The sequence below is a fragment of the Myotis daubentonii genome, chromosome 15, assembly GCF_963259705.1.
Source record: "Myotis daubentonii chromosome 15, mMyoDau2.1, whole genome shotgun sequence".
Lineage (NCBI taxonomy): Eukaryota > Metazoa > Chordata > Mammalia > Chiroptera > Vespertilionidae > Myotis > Myotis daubentonii.
The window spans coordinates 56,719,360-56,740,756 of NC_081854.1; the positions used below are offsets into that span (position 1 = coordinate 56,719,360).

Below are 21,397 nucleotides of genomic sequence, written 5' to 3' on the forward strand. Positions count from 1 at the left end.
TCACACTACATACAGGACCCCTACCTCACACCACACACAGAAGTCAACCCAGGATGGAGCAAAGACCCAACCTTACCAACTAAAGCTGAAAACACGAAAAGAAACGTGGCGGAGTCGGCAGGGAACTTGGCATTTGGCAGGGCCGGATATGATATCACAAGCACAGGCAATAGCAACAAAAAAAGGTAGCTTGGACTTTGTCAAAATTGAAAACTTTCATATACCAAAGGACACTATCAATAAAGGGAAGATGAAACCAACAGAGTGGGAGAAAATACTTGCAAATCACATATCTGATAAAGGGTTACTATCCAAAATATCTGAAGAGCTATTACAATTTAACAACAACAACAAAATACACCACACAAAAATGGGCAAAAGAATTGACATTTCTCCAAAGAAGATACACAGATAACCAATATGTACAAGAAAAGATAGTCAACCTCGTTAGGCATCAGAGAAATGCCCATCAAAACCACGAGATGCCATTTCAACCCATTAGGACGGCTATGATTTAAAAAAAAAGTGCTGGTGAGGATGCAGAAGGGCCAGCGCCCCCTGCCTCGGTGAGGGGATGTCAGATGATGTGGCCACAGCGGAACAGCTGGGCAGCCCTACAAAGGTTAAACAGTGTCACCATCTGACCCAGCAATGCCACCCCGAGGTGTAAACTCAAATTGCAACCAGAAATGCAGACACCTCTACACCAACACTCACAGCATTATTCACAACAGCCAGAAGGTGGCTACAACCCAAACTCCATCAGCAGGTAACTGTTGCCACCACAAAGCACAGTGAGAGGAGCAGGGGGGTCTGTAAGTCAGTCACAGGAAGACTGTGCAGCCAGGAAATGAACGACTTAGAAAAACCTGAACAAAGCAACTCGACACTTTAGTCATTTAGCACGTGGAGCAAGCTAACAAGCAAGTTGTTACCCTTTTAGAAAGACTGAAAACAGCCTTACCGGTGTAGTTCAATGGATAGAGCGTTGGCCTGAGGACTGAAGGGTCCCGGGTTCTGGTCAAGGGCACATGCCCTAGTGGCGGGCTCAATAACCACTAGGGGGCGTGCAAGAGACAGTTGATCAATGATTCTCTCTCATCATTGATGTTTCTATCCCTCCCTCTCCTTTCCCCTCTGAAATCAATAAAATATACTTTTTTAAAAAAGAAATATTAAAACACTTATAGACCACATTCTGTTAGGACCCAAAGGGGACCTAGGAATCAAGGGTCACCACAACCTAGTCCGACAGTCCCAGTAGCTTCTCACATGTCACCAGGGGGTAAAATCTGCACAGCCCGTCCCAGCTCCCCCCCCTACCCTCCCCCCCGGGCCCCGCTGGCTTCACAGGATGGTCTCCCAGCAGCCACAGGAGGTCACACACAAGCCCTTCCGCCATCAACTTCCTCACCAGTGGGCACACGTGACCTGCCCTTCAGCTGCCCTTTGCCGAGGCCCTGCCTCACTGCACAGCGGCACAGTCTGCACAGCGGCGGGGCCTCCTCCGAGAAAACAGCCTCCCACTCGGCCGGCCGGCTGTGCACCTCACCTTGCTGCTGGGCACGTGACTGACCCCCTGGCCAAGGACAAACACCAATGTCCTCACTCAATGTCACCAAGTCCACCGTTACCTCACCTTCAGATAAGGAAGTGATAAGCAGGAGAAGAGTTAGACACCAGCGCAGCAGTGCAGCTCACAGGAGGACGTTATGACTGACACATTTACACACCCTCCGCACACACAGACACGCACCAACACACCCTCCACACACACAGCACACGCACCAACACACCCAGGGGACACACAGACACGCACCAACACACCCTCCACACACACAGACACGCACCAACACACCCTCCACACACACAGCACACGCACCAACACACCCAGGGGCACACACAGACACGCGCCAACACACCCTCCACACATAGAAACGCACCAACACACCCTCCACACACACAGCACATGCACCAACACACCCTCCACACACACAGCACACGCACCAACACACCCTCCACACACAGACACGCACCAACACACCCTTCACACACACAGCACACGCACCAACACACCCTCCACACACAGACACGCACCAACACACCCTCCACACACAGAGACACGCACCAACACACCCAGGGGCAAACCTCACAGCCACTGCACCGAGACAACCATACGCACGGCGGTCAGACCTAAGCTGCTCGGGGGAGGAGAGAGGAGCGGAGAAGCCCTCAGCGAAGTTCCCCGCGTTCAGTGGTGACCATCAGGGTCTTTCCGGGACCTGGAAGAAGGGACCCCGCAATCCGGCTGGAAGGCCGCGCGGCCTGCTCCCGGCACTGGGTGCACAACAGAAACAGAAAGCCCCTCGGAGGCCCAGCGCAGGCAGCGCCACGCAGGCCCTGGTGTTGGATGGGGAGAAGCGTATCTGCCCCTCCGATTGCTGCGCTTACCGGCCAGGCAGACCCGGGGAAAAGGCCGTGCAGAGCGGCAGAAGCAGTGAGACCGCCCACGTGGATGGAAATTATTGTTTAATGGGTCTTTTACGAAGACACAGACAAGAGTTGAGAGACTAAGAAATAGCTGGCAGCTCATAATAAAGGGCTTCTCTGAAATGGCATGTTTGTTGTTATTTTGTAGTCAACTTGATCAAAATTATAAGGAAAATGATTAAATGCCCGACCTAAAGTTTCTAACACGATGACAGTAGGCAAGCACCAAGGAAATGCAGGACACATCACATTCTCTTGCTGTTTCTTGCTGTTTTGACACAATTATTCTGGCAACCATTATCTGTTAATCATCCTCACATCACAAACCTAATTCAGCATTTCTGGCGAATGCGGCCCCGTCAGCACCCAGCACAGTGGCGCTGGGCAGGCAGGCATTCAGGGGGCAAACCCAGAGCGGGCCTCGTCGCTGTGACGGTGACAAACAAAACACGGGCATGCGCTCTGCGATGCTGTGTTCCCACTCAATCACGTGCAAGTCCAGCGAATTCTCCCGAGCCCCCCTCCAGCCACCACAGCTCGGAGGGGGTAACCTGGCATCCAACCCCACCCCGTGCCAGCACTCACTGGGCCTGCGCACAGGAGGCACGTGCGAGCGCCCGCGCGGTGCTGAGCAGGCAACACTGGAAACACCTTTGGGGTCTCTGATGGGAAATGGCTTTAAAAATGATGGTACGGCGCTGGCCGGTGTGGCTCCGTGGATAGAGCGACGGCCTGCAGTGATTCTCTCATCATTGATGTTTCTCTCCCCCTCTCTCCTCCTTTCTAAAATCAATGAAAATACATATTAATCTTTTTTTATTCTCCTCTTAGGAGGAAATAAATTCATGCCTTATTTACATAATTAAAATGAAGAAAAATGTCTGCATTGTAAACTGCATGTGACTCACCTCATGTGCCATTAAGGAAGGTCAAGTCCACACGATCACAGGAATCTCACTGATGAAGGCCCGAAGACACACGGTCCTCGCGTTTAAACACAAACACCCTTCCCTCTCCAACAATACAAACACCCCTCCTTGTTTACCAACAACCAGATCCCTCACCACCCAAAACACAGCAAACAAAAAAAGCACGTTCGGCACCAGACCACATTTCTAAAAAGTCTTAGACAAATCTCAAATTTCTTAATAAGCATTTTTACTTTTAATCTGCGCAGCTAGGGGATTCTGAACCTCTGCTTGAAAAGACCCTTTGAGCAGCACTTCTCAACCTGTGCTGCCTACGATTTTAAAAATATGATATGAGTGCCCCCCTCCCCCCCAGACCTATAAGCCAGGATCTCAGGAGCAGCCGGGCTCCGGTCACTGGAGACTGCTTTTCACTCCCTCAGACGGAGACCCTGTTTGAAGTAATGGGCTGGAGAGCTACCTGCCCAGCTCGCTAAGCAGAACACCACGACCTGCAGGGCTGTGGGGAGCAGGGCAGGCTGGGGGGGCTGTGGGGAGCAGAGCAGGCTGGGGGGCTGTGGGGAGCAGGGCAGGCTGGGGGGTGTGGGGAACAGGGCAGGCTGGGGGGTCTGTGGGGAGCAGGGCAGGCTGGGGGGCTGTGGGGAGCAGGGCAGGCTGGGGGGGCTGTGGGGAGCGGGGCAGGCTGGGGGGGCTGTGGGGAGCAGGGCAGGCTGGGGGGGCTGTGGGGAGCGGGGCAGGCTGGGGGGGGGGAGCAGGGCAGGCTGGGGTGGGATGGACACCAGCCCTGGGGTATCTGACATCCCAGGTGAGGCTGGCAGGTACACAGACCTGTGAGAGACGAGCGCTAAGAACCTGCTTCCAGGTAAAGACAAAGTCACTTCACCAGCCGTGACACGTGGTAAAGTCACTGAACCTGAGGTTCAAATTATCGATTAAAACAAAATGTCACGCCGCGTAGAGTCCCCAGAACTGACTTATGCTGCACAACTGGAGCTTGGCTCCACAACTTCGCAATTCTCCCCAAATGAAGCTCGCGCCCCCCTAAACACTCCCATTCTCTAACCCTCCCCACCCCCACCCCACCCCCGCCCAGCCCCTGGCAACCACCAGTCTACTTCCTGTCTCTATGGCTTGGACTACTTCCGGGGACTCTCAGAAATACAGTCATTCCACAGCTGTCTTTTGTGACTGGCTGTTTTTAACTCAGCAAGTCCTTAAGGTTTGTTCATGTTGTAGCATGTGTCGAATTTCCTTCCTTTTTAAGGCTGACTAATATTTCACTAGGTGTAGACACCGCATGGGTTGCTTCGTTCTGATTTTTTTAACCATATGTTATTTGGAAGTCACATACAAGAGAGATATGTTTAAAAAAACACACCACACCACCCAGGCTGTGGCAGAGGCTTTTGCATATGAATGCCCTGGCCCTTTGCAATCTACAATTACCTAACAAACTGCAGCTGGGTCAGAGAGACCCAGAACATCCAAAAGAAGGCCCAAGGCCCCACAACAGCTTGCATTGCTTCACAGCTGGGCCTCATCTGGGCACCTCCAAATTCCAAACAAAGAAGAGGAATCTGCAGATCTCTCCGTAGCTCCTGCTGGGTAGCCTCAGGCAGAGGCTAAATTAGTACCTCCTTAGAGATCCAAGTGCCAGTGTACCCAGTGGTCAGAGTGGGACCATCCAGATTACAACTCCTCAGATCCATAAGGGACACACTCATGGGGCAGACTCAGTGAGCACCAAAGCCCCACTGAAGCAAGTCTTGCCCCAGAAGGGTGTCTCCAGCACAGAAGTTCTCCCACTTCAGACACAGCTGATTCTCACAGTCAACTGGCCTGGAGGTCAATTCCTCCCAGTGATCCTACAACAATCAAGGCTTAACTACAACAAGACTGTGCACAAAGCCCACAAAGGGGTGCACCTAGAGTGTCCACCTCAGGTAACTGGGGAGGCTGAGCCACTGGGCCCTGCAGGACACCTAGCACACAAAGCCACTCTACCAACACAGGGAAGCATAAAAAATGCGGAGACAAAGAAACAGGTCACAAATGACAGAAACGGAGGAAAGCAAACGACTGGATACAGAGTTCAAAACCACAGTTATAAGGTTTCTCAAGAATTTTCTAGAAACCACCGATAAATTTAGTGAGACCCTCAATAAGTCTAGTGAGACCCTCGAGGATATGAAAAAGGACCAACTAGAAATTAAGCACACACTGACTGAAATAAAGAATATTATACAGAGATCCAACAGCAGACTAGAGGATCGCAAGAATCAAGTCAGCCCCAGCTGGTTTGGCTCACTGGATAGAGCATCGGCCTGGGGACTGAAGGGTCCCAGGTTTGATTCCAGTCAAGGGCATGTACCTTGGTTGCAGGCTCATCCCCAGTAAGGGGTGTGCAGGAGGCAGCTGATCGGCGCTTCTCTCTCATCGATGTTTCTAACTCTCTATCCCTCTCCCTTCCTCTCTGTAAAAAATCAATAAATATATTTTTTAAAAAAGAATCAAGTCAAAGATTTGAAGTACGAAGAAGTAAGAAACACCCAACGGGAAAAGCAAAAAGAAAAAAGAATCCAAAAATATGAAGATAGTGTAAGGAGCCTATGGGACAACTTCAAGCGTACCAACATCTGAATTATGGGGGTGCCAGAAGGAGAGAGAGAGCAAGATATTGAAAACCTATTTGAAGAAATAACGACAGAAAACGTCCCCTACCTGGTAAAAGAAATAGACTTATAAGTCCAGGACGCGCAGAGAACCCCAAACAAAAGGAATCCAAAGAGGACCACACCAAGACACATCATAATTAAAATGCCAAGAGCAAAAGACAAAGAGAGAATCCTAAAAGCAGCAAGAGAAAGACAGTCAGTTACCTACAAGGGAGTACCCATACGACTGTCAGCTGATTTCTCAACTTTGCAGGCCAGAAGGGAGTGGCAAGAAATATTCAAAGTGATGAATGCCAAGAACCTACAACCAAGATTACTTTATCCAGCAAAGCTATCATTCAGAACTGAAGGCCAGATAAAGAGCTTCACAGATAAGGAAAAGCTAAAGGAGTTCATCACCACCAAACCAGTATTATATGAAATGCTGAAAGGTATCCTTTAAGAAGAGGAAGAAGAAGAAAAAGGTAAAGATACAAATTATGAACAACAAATACACATCTACCAACAAGTGAATCTAAAAATCAAGTGAATAAATAATCTGATGAACAGAATAAACTGGTGATTATAATAGAATCAGGGGCATAGAAAGGGAGTGGACTGACTATTCTTGGGGGGAAAGGGGTGTGGGGGATGCGGGAAGAGACTGGACAATAATCATGCACCTATGGATGAGAACGGTGGGGGGTGGGGGAGTGAGCGCTGAGGGGGGGGGGGGGGGAACCGGGTGGAGGGGAGCTTTGGGGGGAAAAAAGAGGAACAACTGTAATAATCTGAGCAATAAAGATTTAATTTAAAAAAAATAAAGAAAGGGAGTGGACTGACTATTCTTGGGGGGAAAGGGGTATGGGGGATGTGGGAAGAGACTGGACAAAAATCGTACACCTATGGATAAGGACAGTTGGGGGGAGGGGGGAGGGCAGAGGGGGGGTGGGAACCCGGTGGAGGGGAGCTATGGGGGGGAAAAAGAGGAACTGTAATAATCTGAACAATAAAGATTTTAAAAAACAAAAAAGAAATCACATAAGCAGATTACAGTTCTACACCCTAACAAGACTACACCTTAACAAATTTAAAAGGACAGAAACTATACAAAGTATGCTCTCAGACCACAATAAGATTAAACTAGAAATTAGTAACAAAAAAGATAGCCAGGAAATCCCAAAATACAATATTTGGAGATTAATCACACAATACTTGGAGATTAAATAAAACATGGGCCCTAAATGAAGTCTCAAGAGATATTTCTAACTATATGAAAATGAAAATACAACTTATCAAAACTTAGGGGACACAGAGAAAGCAGAGGAAAATTTATAGTACTGAATGCAAACATTAGAAAAGAGAAGCCGAAGAAATCAACTATCGCCCTAGCCCAGTGGTTGGCAAACTCATTAGTCAATAGACCCACTATCAACAGTACAACGATTAAAATTTCTTTTGAAAGCCAAATTTTTTAAACTTAAACTAGTGGTCGGCAAATCGCGGCTCTTTGGCCCCTTGAGTGTGGCTCTTCCACAAAATACCACGTGTGGACGCTCATACAGTGCAATTGAAACTTCGTGGCCCACGCACAGAAGTCGGTTTTCGGCCTGGGCGAGTCTATTTTGAAGAAGTGGCGTTAGAAGTGGGGGTGCGGGAGACTCGCACAGGCAGCCGCGGGCCACGCAGCGTGGGGGAGGCACTCCCGATTCACGCATGAATGAAGATGGGAGAGTTGGAAGGGGTCGACCTCAGCGAACATACCTCAATCAGATTTAGGACGTTTGTAGCAAAGGCCAGCTTAGGAGTACCCTAATTAAGTTAATAACAACGTACCTACCTATATAGTTTAAATCAGTGATTGGCAAACCGAGGCTCGCGAGCCACATGCGGCTCTTTGGCCCCTTGAGTGTGGCTCTTCCACAAAATACCACGTGCGGGCGCGCATACAGTGCAATTGAAACTTCGTGGCCCATTGCACAGAAGTCGGTATTTTGTGGAAGAGCCACACTCAAGGGGCCAAAGAGCCGCATGTGGCTCGCGAGCCGCAGTTTGCCAACCACTGCCCTAGCCGGTTTGGCTTAGTGCAGCAGGTCTCAACCTGTGGGTCGCGACCCCTTTGGCGGTCGAACGGCCCTTTCACAGGGGTCGCCTAAGACCATCCTGCAGATCAGATATTTACATGACGATTCATAACAGCAGCAACATGACAGTTATGAAGTAGCCACGAAAATAATTTTATGGTTGGGGGTCACCACAACACGAGGAACTGTGTTTAAAGGGCCAGAAGGTTGAGAACCATTGGCCTAGTGGATGGAGCATTAGCCTGTGGACTGAAGGGCCCAGGGTTCGATTCTGGTCAAGGGCACATGCCTGGGTTGCAGGCTCAGTCTCCAGTAAGGGGCATGCAGGAGGCAGCTGATCAATGATTCTCTCTCATCATTGGTATTTCTACCTCTCCCTCTCCCTTCCTCTCTGAAATCAATAAAAAAAATATGTTTTAAAAAAATCAATTATCTAAGTTTCTACCTTAGGAAACTAAAAAAAGATGAACAAATTAAATTTAAAGTAGGACAAGTAAATAATTAAAATGAGAACAGAAATCAGTGAAAAGAAGAAATCAATAGAGAAAAATCAATGGAATTAAAAGCTGATTCCTTGAAAAGATCAATAAAATTGACAAACCTCTAGCCAGATGAACTAAGAAAAAAAGGAAGGAGACACAAATTACTAATCTCAGAATGAAAGAAGGGCCATCACTCCTGAGCCCATGGACAGTCAGAGGCCAATAAAGGCATATACGGACGATTCTGTATGCCCACACAAACACCTGCTCACACATCGATGGCAGCTTTAGTCATCATTGTCCAAACTTAGAACAGTCAGGTCCTTCCGGAGGTGATGGGCTCATCCTTACACAGTACTCTCAGCATTTAGAAAAGCCCCTACGAAGCCAGGAAAGGTACGAAGGAACCCTAAATGCAGATTGCTAAGTGAAAGCAGACAGTCTAAAAGGCCACATGAACATTCTGGAAAATGCAGATGCTGGGACAGCTAGTTATTCACAAGCAAAAGAATGAAGATGGACGCCTACCTCACACCACACACAAAAATGAACTCAAAATGGGTCAATGATCGAATGTAAGAGCTAAAACTATAAAACTCTTAGAGGCAAACATGTGGATTAATTTCCGGGATCTTAGATTAGGCTATGGTATCTATGACATGACAGCTAAGGCACAAGCAACAGAAAAAAATAATAGGTGAACTGGAATCCGCTTATAGGAACTGCAGTTTAGAGGAAAACAAGCAAGCCTTTGTGCTCCAAAGGACACGCTCAGGAAAGTGGGGTGGAATGGGAGGAAATGTCTGCAAACCATCCATCTGGTAAGGGGAGCATCATAGAAAGAACTCCTATAATTCAACAACAAAACTTTTAAAATGGTCCACGGATTCCAATAGGTATTTCTCCAATGATATACGTTTGCCCCATACGCACAGGAAGATGGGCCGCCATCATGAACGTCATGAGCCATAGGAAGATGCAGACAAAACCACACGGAGACTCCACTTCTCACCCACGAGGGTGACTGTCACCCAGAAGGCGGACAGTGAAAAGTGCTGGAAGGGCGTGGAGGACCTGGAGCCCTCGTCCACGGCGGGGAGGGGAGAAAAGTGTTACAGCCGCTGTATATGACCCAGCAATCCCACCCTCGGTATTCGCCCAACAGACATGGAAACACATGTCTACACAAAAACTTGCACACGAATGTGTGAAGCAGCATCAAGAGCCAAAACATAGAAACCCAAATGCCCATCACCTGTAAGTGGATAAACGAAATGTGAGATATTCCTACAATGGAGTATCCGGCCAGAAGGAGGATTAAGTACTGACACACGCTACCACATGCATGGACTTTGAAACGTTAAGTGAAAGAACTAGGCACAAAGGCTGTATATTGTATGACTCAATGTATATGAAATGTCCAGAACAGCACATCTACAGAGACAACAAGTCTTTATGAGGCTGCCAAGGGCTAGGGAGTTGGGGCGGGGGGGTGATGAAACTGTTCTAGAATGAGATAGCGGTGATGGTCACACAACCTTCTAAAACCACTTTAAAAAGGTGAATTGCAGCCCGGCCGGTGAACCAGGAGGTCACAGTTCAATTCCAGGTCAGGGCACATGCCCGGGTTGCATGCCTCAGTTGGTCAGAGTTTGGTCCTGATACGCCAAGGCTGTGGGTTGGATCTCTGGTCAGGGCACACACAAGAACCAACCAATAAATGCATCAATAAGTGAAACAACAAATCAGTGTTTCTCTATCTCTTTCTAAATTCAATAAACTTTTTTAAAGTTTTTAATTCTTTCATCTTTTTTTAATTATTTAAGTTATTTTTTAATGGAGGTATAACTGACGTATATCAGCTTCAGGTATATAACATATGGTTCCGTATTTGTCGATAGTGTATTTTTCCATATGAACAACTGTAAACCCACTCTTGCCCAGCCCTGCACTAGGAAAAGATCCCCACAATAACTCCAGTGAACATCTGTCACCTACAGAGAGATTTCTTTTTCTTCTCATGAGAAATTTTAAGATTAACTCCCTTAGCCACTTTCAAATATGCAACAGAGTATGAGGTGCGGTCCCACGCTGTGCCCCACACCTCCAGGACTCATAACCAGGAGTCTGTACCTTTGGACCCCCTTCACCCATTTCACCCCCCAACTCCCACCACGCCCCACCCCTGGCAACCACTAATCTGCTATCCGCATCTATACGGCACGCTGTTTGTGCTTAGATACCACATGAGTGAGGTCATGCAGGACTGACTCACTGCCCTGAGCATCACGCCCTCGAGGCCACCAGGCTGTCACTCTCTGTGGCTGGGCACCCTCCACTGCGTACGGATTCACCACACTCTCCACTCACTCCCGAGGCCCTCGCTGCTCCCATGTCTCAGCCACAATCAGCCGTATGCGGTGAACATGGGGGTGCAGATGCCTTCCAGTTAGTGTTTTCCTTTTCTTCAGATAAATACCCACGCGTGGGACTTGCTAAATAATATGGAAGTTTTATTTTTAAATTCTTGAGGACTCTCCATGCTGTTTTCCACAGTGGGAACACCAATCTACATTCCGGCCAACATGCACAAGCGTTCCGTACTCTCCACAGCCTCACCCATACTTGCCATTTCTTGTCTTTTTTTATAATAGCCATTCCAACATGTGCGCGGTGGTATTTTAAAAAATTACTTAGCCTGGCCAGCGTGGCTCAGTGGTTGAGCATCAACCTTGGAACCAGGAGGTCATGGTTTGATTCCTGGTCAGGGCACAGGCCCGGGGTTGTGGGCTGGATCCCCATTAGAGGGCGTGCGGGAGGCATCTGATCCATGATTCTCTCTCATCGTTAATGTTTCTATCTCTCCCTCTCTTCCTCTCTGAAGTGAATAAAAATACATTTAAAAAAACATTGTAAGTATGCCCACAGTAGGAGTCCATATTGGTGAGAAGAACAAAGGATATAATGTATACATACATTGAAAAGTCTAAAAATACTGATACCAAAATGTTAATGGTAGTTATATCCTGGCCGTGGTATTATAGGGCCTATTTTTTCTTCCTTTGGTTTAGCTGTATTTTCTGGTTTCTGACAATGAGCATTTATTAGCGGCATGCAAGATACACGCTGACTTTAAAAACAAGCATATTCTAAGAAGCAGTGATTTCACACACAGAAGAAAACGAAAGGTGAAGAGCGAACTCCCGGGACTGGACATGCAAACCCGAAGGTCCCCGCAGACCGAGCGCGGTGCTAAAGCCAAGCGACCGGAAAGGAGCTCTTACAGCTCCTCCACCCCAGCCCCAACGGGCTCTCAGGCTCGTTTAAGCAGAAATTTGCAACACGCGACAGTGCCAAGCACTGTGTTATTTTGACAAAATCCAAGCAAGAGCCCAGGGTCCATCCCGGTGCAGAGCGCGCTCCCAGTGAAGTTTGTTCTAGGACCGACCTGAAGACAGAAGCGTGTGCTCCACACGGTCTGGAAGCCTCGCTCAGATATAAACGTACAGAAAAGAGAACTCCCGCCGCCGAAAGCCACACGCACCCCGGAGTCCACCCCCGAACAGAGGCGAGCCAGCAGACGGCGAAGTCTGCTCCGAGCGCCGGAGGACGGGCCCTCTGAAAGCAGCTCTGCAGTCCCCGCTCACGTTTCCACTGACAGCCACGCTCCGTTCACACCAGCCGCTGAAAAAGCGCCACGCAGAGGAAACACTGTAAAATGCTTCACGGAAAAGAGAAAGAGTTAAAATGACTGTTAAGAATCAAACCGAAATTTGGCCCTTTAAGTCCTGAGTTACACACACAACACAAATGAGTGCTTATAAAACTGGTGCAGTCGGGGTAAGGCTGTGGGTTGTAATGATGCCGATTTCCTGGTTCTGATATCAAACTGCAGTTATGTGAGATGTCACCATGGCACTAGGGGAGGGGAACATGGAATCTTGCTGTATATGTTTTATAAATTTGTGTGACTGTGTTTCAAAATAAAATGTAGCCCTGGCTGGTTTGGCTCAGTGGATAGAGCATCGGCCTGCAGACCAAAAGGTCCCTGGTTCAGTTCTGGTCAAGGGCACATACCTCGGTTGCAGGCTCCTTCCCGGCCTGGGCCCTGGTTGGGGCTCGTGCAGGAGACAGCCAATCAATGTGTCTCTCTCACATCGATGTTTCTCTCTCTTTCCCTCTCTCGTCCACTCTCTCTAAAAATCAGTGGAAAACTATCCTTGAGTGAGGATAAAAGTAAATAAGTAAATAAACAAACAAACAAAATAAAATGTAAAAAATAAAACATGTTGCCCTAACCGGTTTGGCTCAGTGGATAGGGCATCAGCCTGCAGACTCAAGGGTCCCGGGTTTGATTCCGGTCAAGGGCAAGTACCTTGGTTGCGGGCACATCCCCAGTAGGGGGTGTGCAGGAGGCAGCTGATCGATGTTTCTCTCTCATCGATGTTTCTAACTCTCTATCCTTCTCCCTTCCTCTCTGTAAAAAAATCAATAAAATGTATTTTTTTTAAAAAAATAAATAAAAAAATAATAAAACATGTAGTGAGCTATGCCTGAGAATGTGACTGTAACAACAGGGGAGGTTTGCCGGCGTGGAGCCTGATAAAGGGGCGACATGGACACCCTGATTCGAGCGCGCGCAGTTTGAGAACACAGGTGTCTGCACACGGTTCCGGCTGCTTCCGCGGGCAGCAGGGCGCGAGTGGCGCCGAGGGAAGTTGCCAGAGCGGCATGACGTCTCCCACGCGCACGCGGCCACAACTGCTTCAGGCTTGAACGGGCAGGGTTTTCTTCAAAATCTTTACCTCCGATTTCCCTACGGCCTGCAGCCCCTTATGTCATCCGGGAACTTAGAGCATGGAAACAGATGAATGAAAGCCTCGCTCAGAAGGCGCCCTCAATGTTAATCACTATTATCCCGGGAATGCATGATCCCGGGCCGCTTGTAAGACGGTGCTGTGGCTGCAGCAGCTGGGCCCCTCGCACGCATTCTGAGGGCGGGCGGAACCTTCTGCTCTGCTCCCGGGGCCGCGGTCCGGCCCGCTCTGCGGAAGGAGCAGACGGGATGCTCAGACGAGCGGCCGGGACCTGGGCCGAATGCTGCAAATCACCGTCCTCATTGGCCGATAGCCCTTTCAAGATGACTCCACACCTATGTGCGCGTCAGTGATTCACACACACATCCCTGGCACCGTGGGTGTGATCCTGAAATAGCTGCCTCCACTCACTGCTACTCTAATGGATCCGACAGACGGGAGGACAGAAAGCTGAGTGAAATCACATACAACAGCTTGTTTTTCTATTTTCCATTAAAAAAAATGGCTCACACTTTTCTCTCCGCTCCAGCAGGTGTAAGAACATCTGATCGATCCAATACCAGCAAAGGCGCCTGGAGTTTTCCTCCCGGGGGCCCTGTGGCCTCCTAACACCAGGGTTCACTGGAAGCTGGGATCCAAGGCCACCGCACACCCCGGACCAGAACTGTTCTCTCACATGCGCCCCCTCCCAGACCTAGACCCTCTAGTACCCCCTTTCTCATCCCTCCGTCCCTGCAATACACTAAACCTTCTGGCCCGGCCAGCGTGGCTCAGTGGTTGAGCATCGACCCATGAACCAGGAGGCCAGGGTTCGATTCCCAGTCAGGGCACAGGCCGGGGTTACGGGCTCAGTCCCCAGTGGTGGGTGTGCAGGAGGCAGCCGATCGATGATTCTCTCTCATCGTTGATCTCTCTCTCTCTCTCTCTCTCTCTCTCTCTCTCTCTCTCTCTCTCTCCCCTCTATCAAATCAATAAAAAAATAATGAAAATACACGTGCTACACCTTCTGTGTGAGCACAGGGTAGATGCCAACATCTAAACTTAAAAACGGGGCTGGAAGATCCCACGGCTGAAATGCCACTGATCCTGCCCCGACGGTGCTCGCCAGTCACGGATTTGGGTGGAAGATGAGCCGTGGCGGGAGTGCCACTCAGCTGAACACCGGCCACTGGGTGCTGGGAAGCCCCGGGGCTGAGTGCCACGTCCTGTGGACTCTGCCCTGCAGAACACCGAGTGGAGTGTCGTCTCGAAAGCACATTCCAGCGCCCGATGCTACAGATCTCAATGACCCGGAGGTTCTAGCCACGGGAGCCACCGGGGCTCCCTCTGCACGCACCCAGAAGTGATAAAATCATTCTGTGGGGAGCAAGCACGCGGGACAAGGCCTCCGAGGTCCTCATCCCCAACCCGTGTGAGGCCGCCTGCCTGCCCGCCGTGGAGCCCAGCACTGACACCGAGCACTCACCGTGCTGGGCAGCTGGGCAGCAGGGCAGGCGGCGGCCATGTCGCCAGTGCTGAAGAACAGCGGCCGCACCGTGGACTGTGACCGACGGAACACGGGCCCTGGGAAAGACACGGCCCCACTGCGCAAGGACCCCGACATCGCAGCCCCCAAATTTCCACTCCCTGCTGGACAGCTCCACCTCCGCATCACCCTCTTTTGCTCCAAATCAACAAGAAGACCAACATTTCCCCAGTCCCTCAAGGTCAAGACGGTAGCTGTTGATTAAGTCCACATGGGTCCAAATCCTCTCCCTCCTCACCCTGAAGTACCGCTCGCATTTCTTTGCTCTTCCTCCCGTTCCCACCCATCACCCCGTCCCAGAGGTCAGTCCTTACACCGAGGATTCCCACGGGGTCTTCTCAATGTCCCGCGGCCACATGTGCGCTCCAGAACATGGTGTTAGTCACCCAACCCTTGGAAAAAATCTCTCCGGTCCTGGCAGTGCGGCCAACTCAAACTTTGTATTGACTGATTTTTATTTTTACTGATCTTAGAGAGGAAGGGAGAGGGAGAAATAGAAACATCAATGAGAGAGAATCATGGATCGCCTGCCTCCTGCACCGCCCCTACCGGGAATCGAGCCCACGACCCAGGCCTGTGCCCTGACCCGGAACTGAACTGCGACCTCCTGGTTCACAGGTAGACGCGCAGCCACTGAGCCAGGCCTTTTCCAATGGGCGGGAACGAGCATCAGGCACCTGACACAGGACGTTCCCGGGTATGGGGGCTCAGCCCAAGGACCCTGACTCCATAGGTTTCCTGTATTTGCACATTTCGTCCTCCCTTCTTTCTCCAGGGTGATCAACAATTAAATCTTTGACAAGAAAAGGGCTCATGGCTCTTTTTCATGGACAATCAGAGGAGCAGGTGGACTGCTTCCCACGCCACGGCGAGCCTGGGAGGGACAGGAACCCCCAGGAAAAAAAACAAGTGAGAGCAACTTTCAAATGAAGACAAGACGCCCGGCTGGTGTGGCTCGGGGGGCTGACGTGGCATCCCCTAGACCCGCAGTTCTCAACCTTCCGGATGCCGCGACCCTCTACCACAGCTCCTCATGCTGTGGTGACCCCCGATTTCATTGTTACAGATTGGACATCATTAACGCATAGTGACTCATCACAAAAACAATACGTAATTATAGATGTGTTTTCCGATGGTCTTAGGCGACCCCTGCGAAAGGGTCATTCGACCCCCAAAGGGGCTGCAACCCACAGGTTGAGAACCGCTGCCCTAGACGGGAAGTTTGTAGGTTTGATCCGCAGCTGGGGCACGTATGGCGGTCCATCGGTCAATGTTTCCACAGACCTATCCTCAGGTGAGGATTGAAAAAACAATTTTTTTTTAAAGAAAAAGGAAGTGCACACACTCCCTGGGCCTGTGGGGACACAGGGAGGGCTGTGGTGAGCCGGGCAAACGTAACTGTTTGAAGCAGGACTATGAGAGCTTCAGGATGAAGCCTAAGTAACTTGCTCTACATTTAAGAAATGCCCATTCTAGCTAGTGGCCTAGCGGGTGAGGAGGCACATACACATCAAAAAAAAAGTAGACAGGCGAGCTCTACCCTCAGCACGAAGCAAGTGCTTCAGGAGGTCAAGAGGGAACCAAAAGAATCCAGAGTGGGGCGACGGGCCAGCCGGGATTTGAACCGGCCACAGAGGGTGCGGGCAGGAAGTCTACCCGCTCGGCTGAGGCAGAGAACGCTGAGACGGAGATGTGAGAGCGGCACCCAGCTGCCCCACAGCCCCAGCCCCTGCCCTGTGCTCGGCTCTCCTGTCCCTCCCACGGAGGCCGGGGCCGCCACAACCGGCTCACCTATTAGCTCAACGTCAGCCATGTGCCAGGGCTCCGAATGCTGGTAACAGTTTTACTATATTTAATCTCAGAACAGCCTAACAATGCGCTCTGAACTCAGATGTTTTAAACATCTGCATTCAAAACAGCAAAACTCCCCCAACCGTCAAGAACTAGGATCCATAAATCAAACAAGAATCTTTAAGCAGACACTCTTACAAAAACACTCTTAAATAAAAAAATTTAAAAAATGTGTTAAACTGCTGACGTCCTCTCAAAGGAGGAAACAAACAAAGGGAAAGTCTGATAAAGTGATAAGTAGTGTTAAAACAGGTTCATAACCAGTTTTAAACAGTAATCCCTCCGGGAAATAGACGTTCCTCTCCGTAATCCCTGTGAGGACAACCTGCTATCTGAACAAGGCCAGCCTGCCTGCCTCAAGTTCAAATGCGACCCTCTCATAGCACCTTCAACCATCAATGGCCAGGAGAGGACAGGACAAGGCCTCCTCCTCATCAGGAGGAGGCAGCCAGCATTCTGCATGTCTAAGGGATCTTTGCTAGACACATACATAGAAGCTCCAGGAAATCAGAATTAGGGAACTTCAAGTTTTTCGTTGACTAGGATAACTTCACTGGCGCTTATTCCTGAACCGGCACCAAGAGAAGAAACCCCCAGAACCCCTCGGGTCCATGAGCTCGTCACGGAGCCGCAGGTGGACGCTCCGCCCGGCGACACTCGCAGGATGGAACCAGGGGCCTTTGAGGAGAGCAGTGGAGAGCGCCCGTGGAGCTCAGCAACGGAGTCAACCCCCAAAGGGCTCCCCTGGGGAGGGGCAGTGAGGACAGGTCTGACTGCTCCCCAGCGCCAGCCCTGAAACGCTCGCTCGGCCGCATTTCCCTAAAAGGTGTGAGTGTAACAGTAGCGCCTGGCAGAGCCGGCCCACCAGAAGCAGACGGAACCCACCACCTCATTTCTCCAGGCCCGGCACACCCGCACGTCTGCCCAGGCCTGAACGGGTGAATCTAAGCGCAGGCTCCACCGGGAGGGCTAACGGTGCTTCCACTTGCCTGCTGCAGCCCCATAAGGCAGGACATCCTCCCCAGAGGGAAAGCAATCTGAAAGCTCATTCTCCACACTCAAGGTAAATTCACGCGCGCGCACATACATACACACACACACACACTCTCACACACACACTCTCCGTGACCTGTCCTACCCCAGCAGAGGGCTTTTCCAGAAGGGAACCTAGCTGAAAACTTTCCCTGCGCCTGTACATAATTTCACTAGGGGTCAGGGAAAGACTGCATTTTGTAACGTTTTGTAACCAGCTGAACTTTAAACAGACTGTCATTAGTGGTGCAACATTCCCTCATTAGCATACAGTTACCCCTCGAATGAGCAGCCCTGGCAGGCCCTGGCCATGCCAGCCAGGAGCTGGGGCCAGAGGCCATGAACTCCTAGAAAGTTCTATGGGCCGCAGCAGAAGAGCTCCCCATCCCCACCAGCCTAAACTTAGCCCTCACCCCATTCCTCACTCCCCACAGCATCTGGCATCGCTAAGATGATACATTTTGAAAATTAAAAAAAAAAAAAAATTAACCGATGGAGCAAAAGGCCAATAGCAGGCAAAGCCGCACTGGGCTGGCGATTCCTGTTTGGGATTGGGGGAGGGGGAGGAGCTTTCTGGATGATTCTATTCTTGGCAAGGAAATTAGCTCCGGGTCCTGTTCCACCAGAAGGTCCCAACGCAGGACCGTTCTGGGGGAATGAATGCTCTCCCCGTGCCAAGCGGCCTCACCCTGGGGAGTGAGGATGGGAGCCAGGTGGGGAGGGCTGCAGGGGGGAGTCGGGGAAGGTGTGTGTCACTGTTTGGGGGGGGGGCGCCACGGGGAGGGGCGCTGTGAGGACAGAATGAATGGATAAGGTCGGAGAAGATGTGGACAGTCTAGACTAGAGGGAGCGTGTGGATGACTAAGGGCGGTGCAGGGAGGGCGTGGATGGCTGAGGGGGAGAGGGGAGTGGTGCGGACCGCTAAGGAGGGTTAGGGGAAGGTGAGCATGGTGGACAGATGAAGGGACGTCCATCAGGCCCCTGGGAGGCGGCGGTGAAAAAGGCCCAGCGGGGTGGCCTCGCCCGGGCTCCCCCCACCCCCCTCTGTGGGCGTGTGCCCCGCTGCGCGTGTGCAAGGGCCGGGCCGCCAGGCCGCAGGGCCACCACTCACCCCACGACTCCCTGGTTGTAGTTCCTCCGCTTCCAGGGGGTCCCGCTGTACGCGCCCCCGCCGCCGTCTGCCCGGCCGCCCCCCGCGGGCCGCGCTCCGCTGGGCTGCAGCAGGCTGTAGTTGAGTCCGTAGGTGCTGGCCTTGTTGTCACGCTTCCGCTTGTTGCTGCTGCCCGAGGCCGGGTCCGTGGGCTCCGCGGCGGGGACGGCGGCCGAGTGCGGGGCCGGGGACGCCGACGGGGCCGGGGACGCCGAGGGACCCGCGGCTGCCCGGCGGGCCCAGGCCGCGGGCTGGTGGTGGTTGTTGTTGTTGTTGGTCGTCTCCAGGGGCAGGAAGTCCCGCTGCTCCGCGGGCAGCGCGGGGCCGCCCAGCAGGCGCTCCCCGGAACGGTACATGCCGGCCGGGGCCGGGGCCGGGGCCGGGGCCGCGCCGCCGGGGCTGCCGCTGCCGCCGGTGGCCGTGCCGCCGCCGCCGCTCGCGCCGCCGCTGCTGTGACAGTGGTGGTTGAAGTAGAGGTTGCGCAGCCCCTGGGTCGTCTCCCAGATCTGCATCCACAGACTGTTGGACGGTCCGAGCTGCTCTGGCTGGAACCAGGCGATCCTCGGATCCATCAAACGGCGGCGGCCTCGGCCCCCGCCCCTCCCGGCCTCCCGCACGGCCGCCCGCCGCCGACGCGCCTCGGGCGCACGCCCGGCCTCGGCTGCTGCTGCCGCCGCCGCTGCTGCTGCTCCCGCTGCTCCCGCTGCTCCCGCTGCTGCCCGGGCTGCCGGCGGCGACGCGCCCGCCCTCGGGGACTCCGCGGGCCCTCCCCCCTCCCTCCGCCCCTCCGCTGAGCCTGTCACCGAGGTCCCCGTGCAAATGGCGGCCGCGGCGGCGGCTCCGGAGAAGGGTGAGCGGCGGCGGCGGCGGTGGCAGTGGCGGCGGCGGCGGCGGGATGCGCCTGCTCCGTAGCGTCCTCGCTTCTCCGGCCCCAGGGCGGGGCCTCGGCGGCTCCGCCCCGCTCGCTCCGCCCCTCCAGGCCCCGCCCCCTCCCGGCCCCGCCCCCGCGCCGCCCGTCCGCCCGGAGGCCGCGCCGTGCGTCACAGAGGCCGCGGCGCCGAGCGGTGCCCGCAACCGCCCGGCCCAACCGTCCCGGCGCCGGCTGGGCACCGAGCCGCACGTACCTGGGCGTCCGGGTGCCCTTCGCGCGCGCGCCGCCGCCGCCGCCGGTCTCGGTTTCCGCGTCCCGGAGCCTGGAGGAGGCCGGACGGAAGTCGGCGTCAGCTCCGCGGGGCAGGGGCGGTGGGAGGCGCCGCCCCGCCCACGGGCCCTCCCCCGCCCGCCTCCCGGATGTCCTTGGTGTCCGACCCCTCCCGAGGCCCCGGCTCCGAGCACACCTGCCTCGGGGAGGAAGTGCCCGGCCCCGCGCACGTGCGCTCGGCGACCCCGGACGCGGCTGCGCTGGTGCCCGCGCCACCGCCCCGCGCGCCCCGCGCCCTCCCTGCGCCCGCCCAGCCGCGCCCTGGCCCCCGCGGAGGGCCCCAGCCCCCCTGCGCGGCTGCACGTGCAGGATCGTTGCGTGTGTTAGCCGTGGGCCCAAACCCACCCTGCGCGGCCACGCACACGGGTGCACACGCGCGGGTGCCCAGGCGCGGAGATGGACACGCGCTGCTGGGCTGTCAGGACACCTCGCCCGCCCCGAGGTGCACCGCCCTCTTGCAAAGGCCTTGGTTCAGGATGAACGGAAAGCCCCAGACCTTTCAGACGCACGTGGGGACCAGATACTGTTGGCATCGGTAGAGGTTTCCCACGAGGTGGTGGTTTGCATACCTTCCCGATCCCTGTGGCTAAGACACGGACAGGGAATGTGAAGCATTTCAAATCATCAGGAGAAAAAAAAAGAGAGAATGGGCACATCTCCGGTGTGGCTCTAAGGTGGGTCCCAAGTCCACCAGTCCCAGCACCAGATGTGGGCCTTCTGTTTGGGGAGCTCCAGATCCTGGAAAGTTTTTTTGGCAAATGATGAAAAAACCATCAAATAAGGAAGCATTGTTCTCCCTTCTTTCTTGCTGAGAGAATAACGTGGCTGTAAATACGGAAAACCTACAGAAAGCCCTATAGAATTTTGGCCCCTTGGGTGTGTCCTGAGAAAATCCCCTCGCCTGGAAAAGGAGGAGGAGTGTTTTTATGCTGTTCACCCTGACAAGCGAAACAAAAATAAAGCATTGCATAGAGATTGGTTTCTTTTGAGGACTTCAAGGTTGTTTTAAAAATTCGAAAGGGAAAAATAGAAAGCCGAACAAAGTAAACATGAAAAAAGCTCCCTCCATCTAGAAACCACCACCATGAAGACTGTGACACAGTCTTCCAGAAACCTCTCCAAGCGCACGTGCACGTCAAGGGACCAAAATCCTAGAGGCTTTTTCCATTTTCACTTACCTGA

General features: G+C 52.7%; 1 protein-coding gene across 2 annotated transcripts in view; it reads right to left on the bottom strand.

Annotated features, from left to right (window-relative positions):
- The window catches only part of TENT4B (terminal nucleotidyltransferase 4B), a 43,023-nt gene extending 22,783 nt beyond the window's left edge, over positions 1 to 20,240 (bottom strand). The window contains exons 1-2 of one of the 2 annotated variants that reach the window (XM_059668085.1): positions 20,139 to 20,240; positions 18,976 to 19,559 (exon numbers count right to left, since the gene is read on the bottom strand). In XM_059668085.1, the coding sequence (XP_059524068.1) occupies positions 18,976 to 19,526 (551 nt within the window). In that variant the 5' untranslated portion in view covers positions 19,527 to 19,559; positions 20,139 to 20,240. Of the gene's footprint in view, positions 1 to 18,975; positions 19,962 to 20,138 lie in introns of those variants that run through there. The other variant, XM_059668084.1, reaches the window with a different exon arrangement.
- Between the last annotated feature and the right edge of the window lie 1,157 nt (positions 20,241 to 21,397).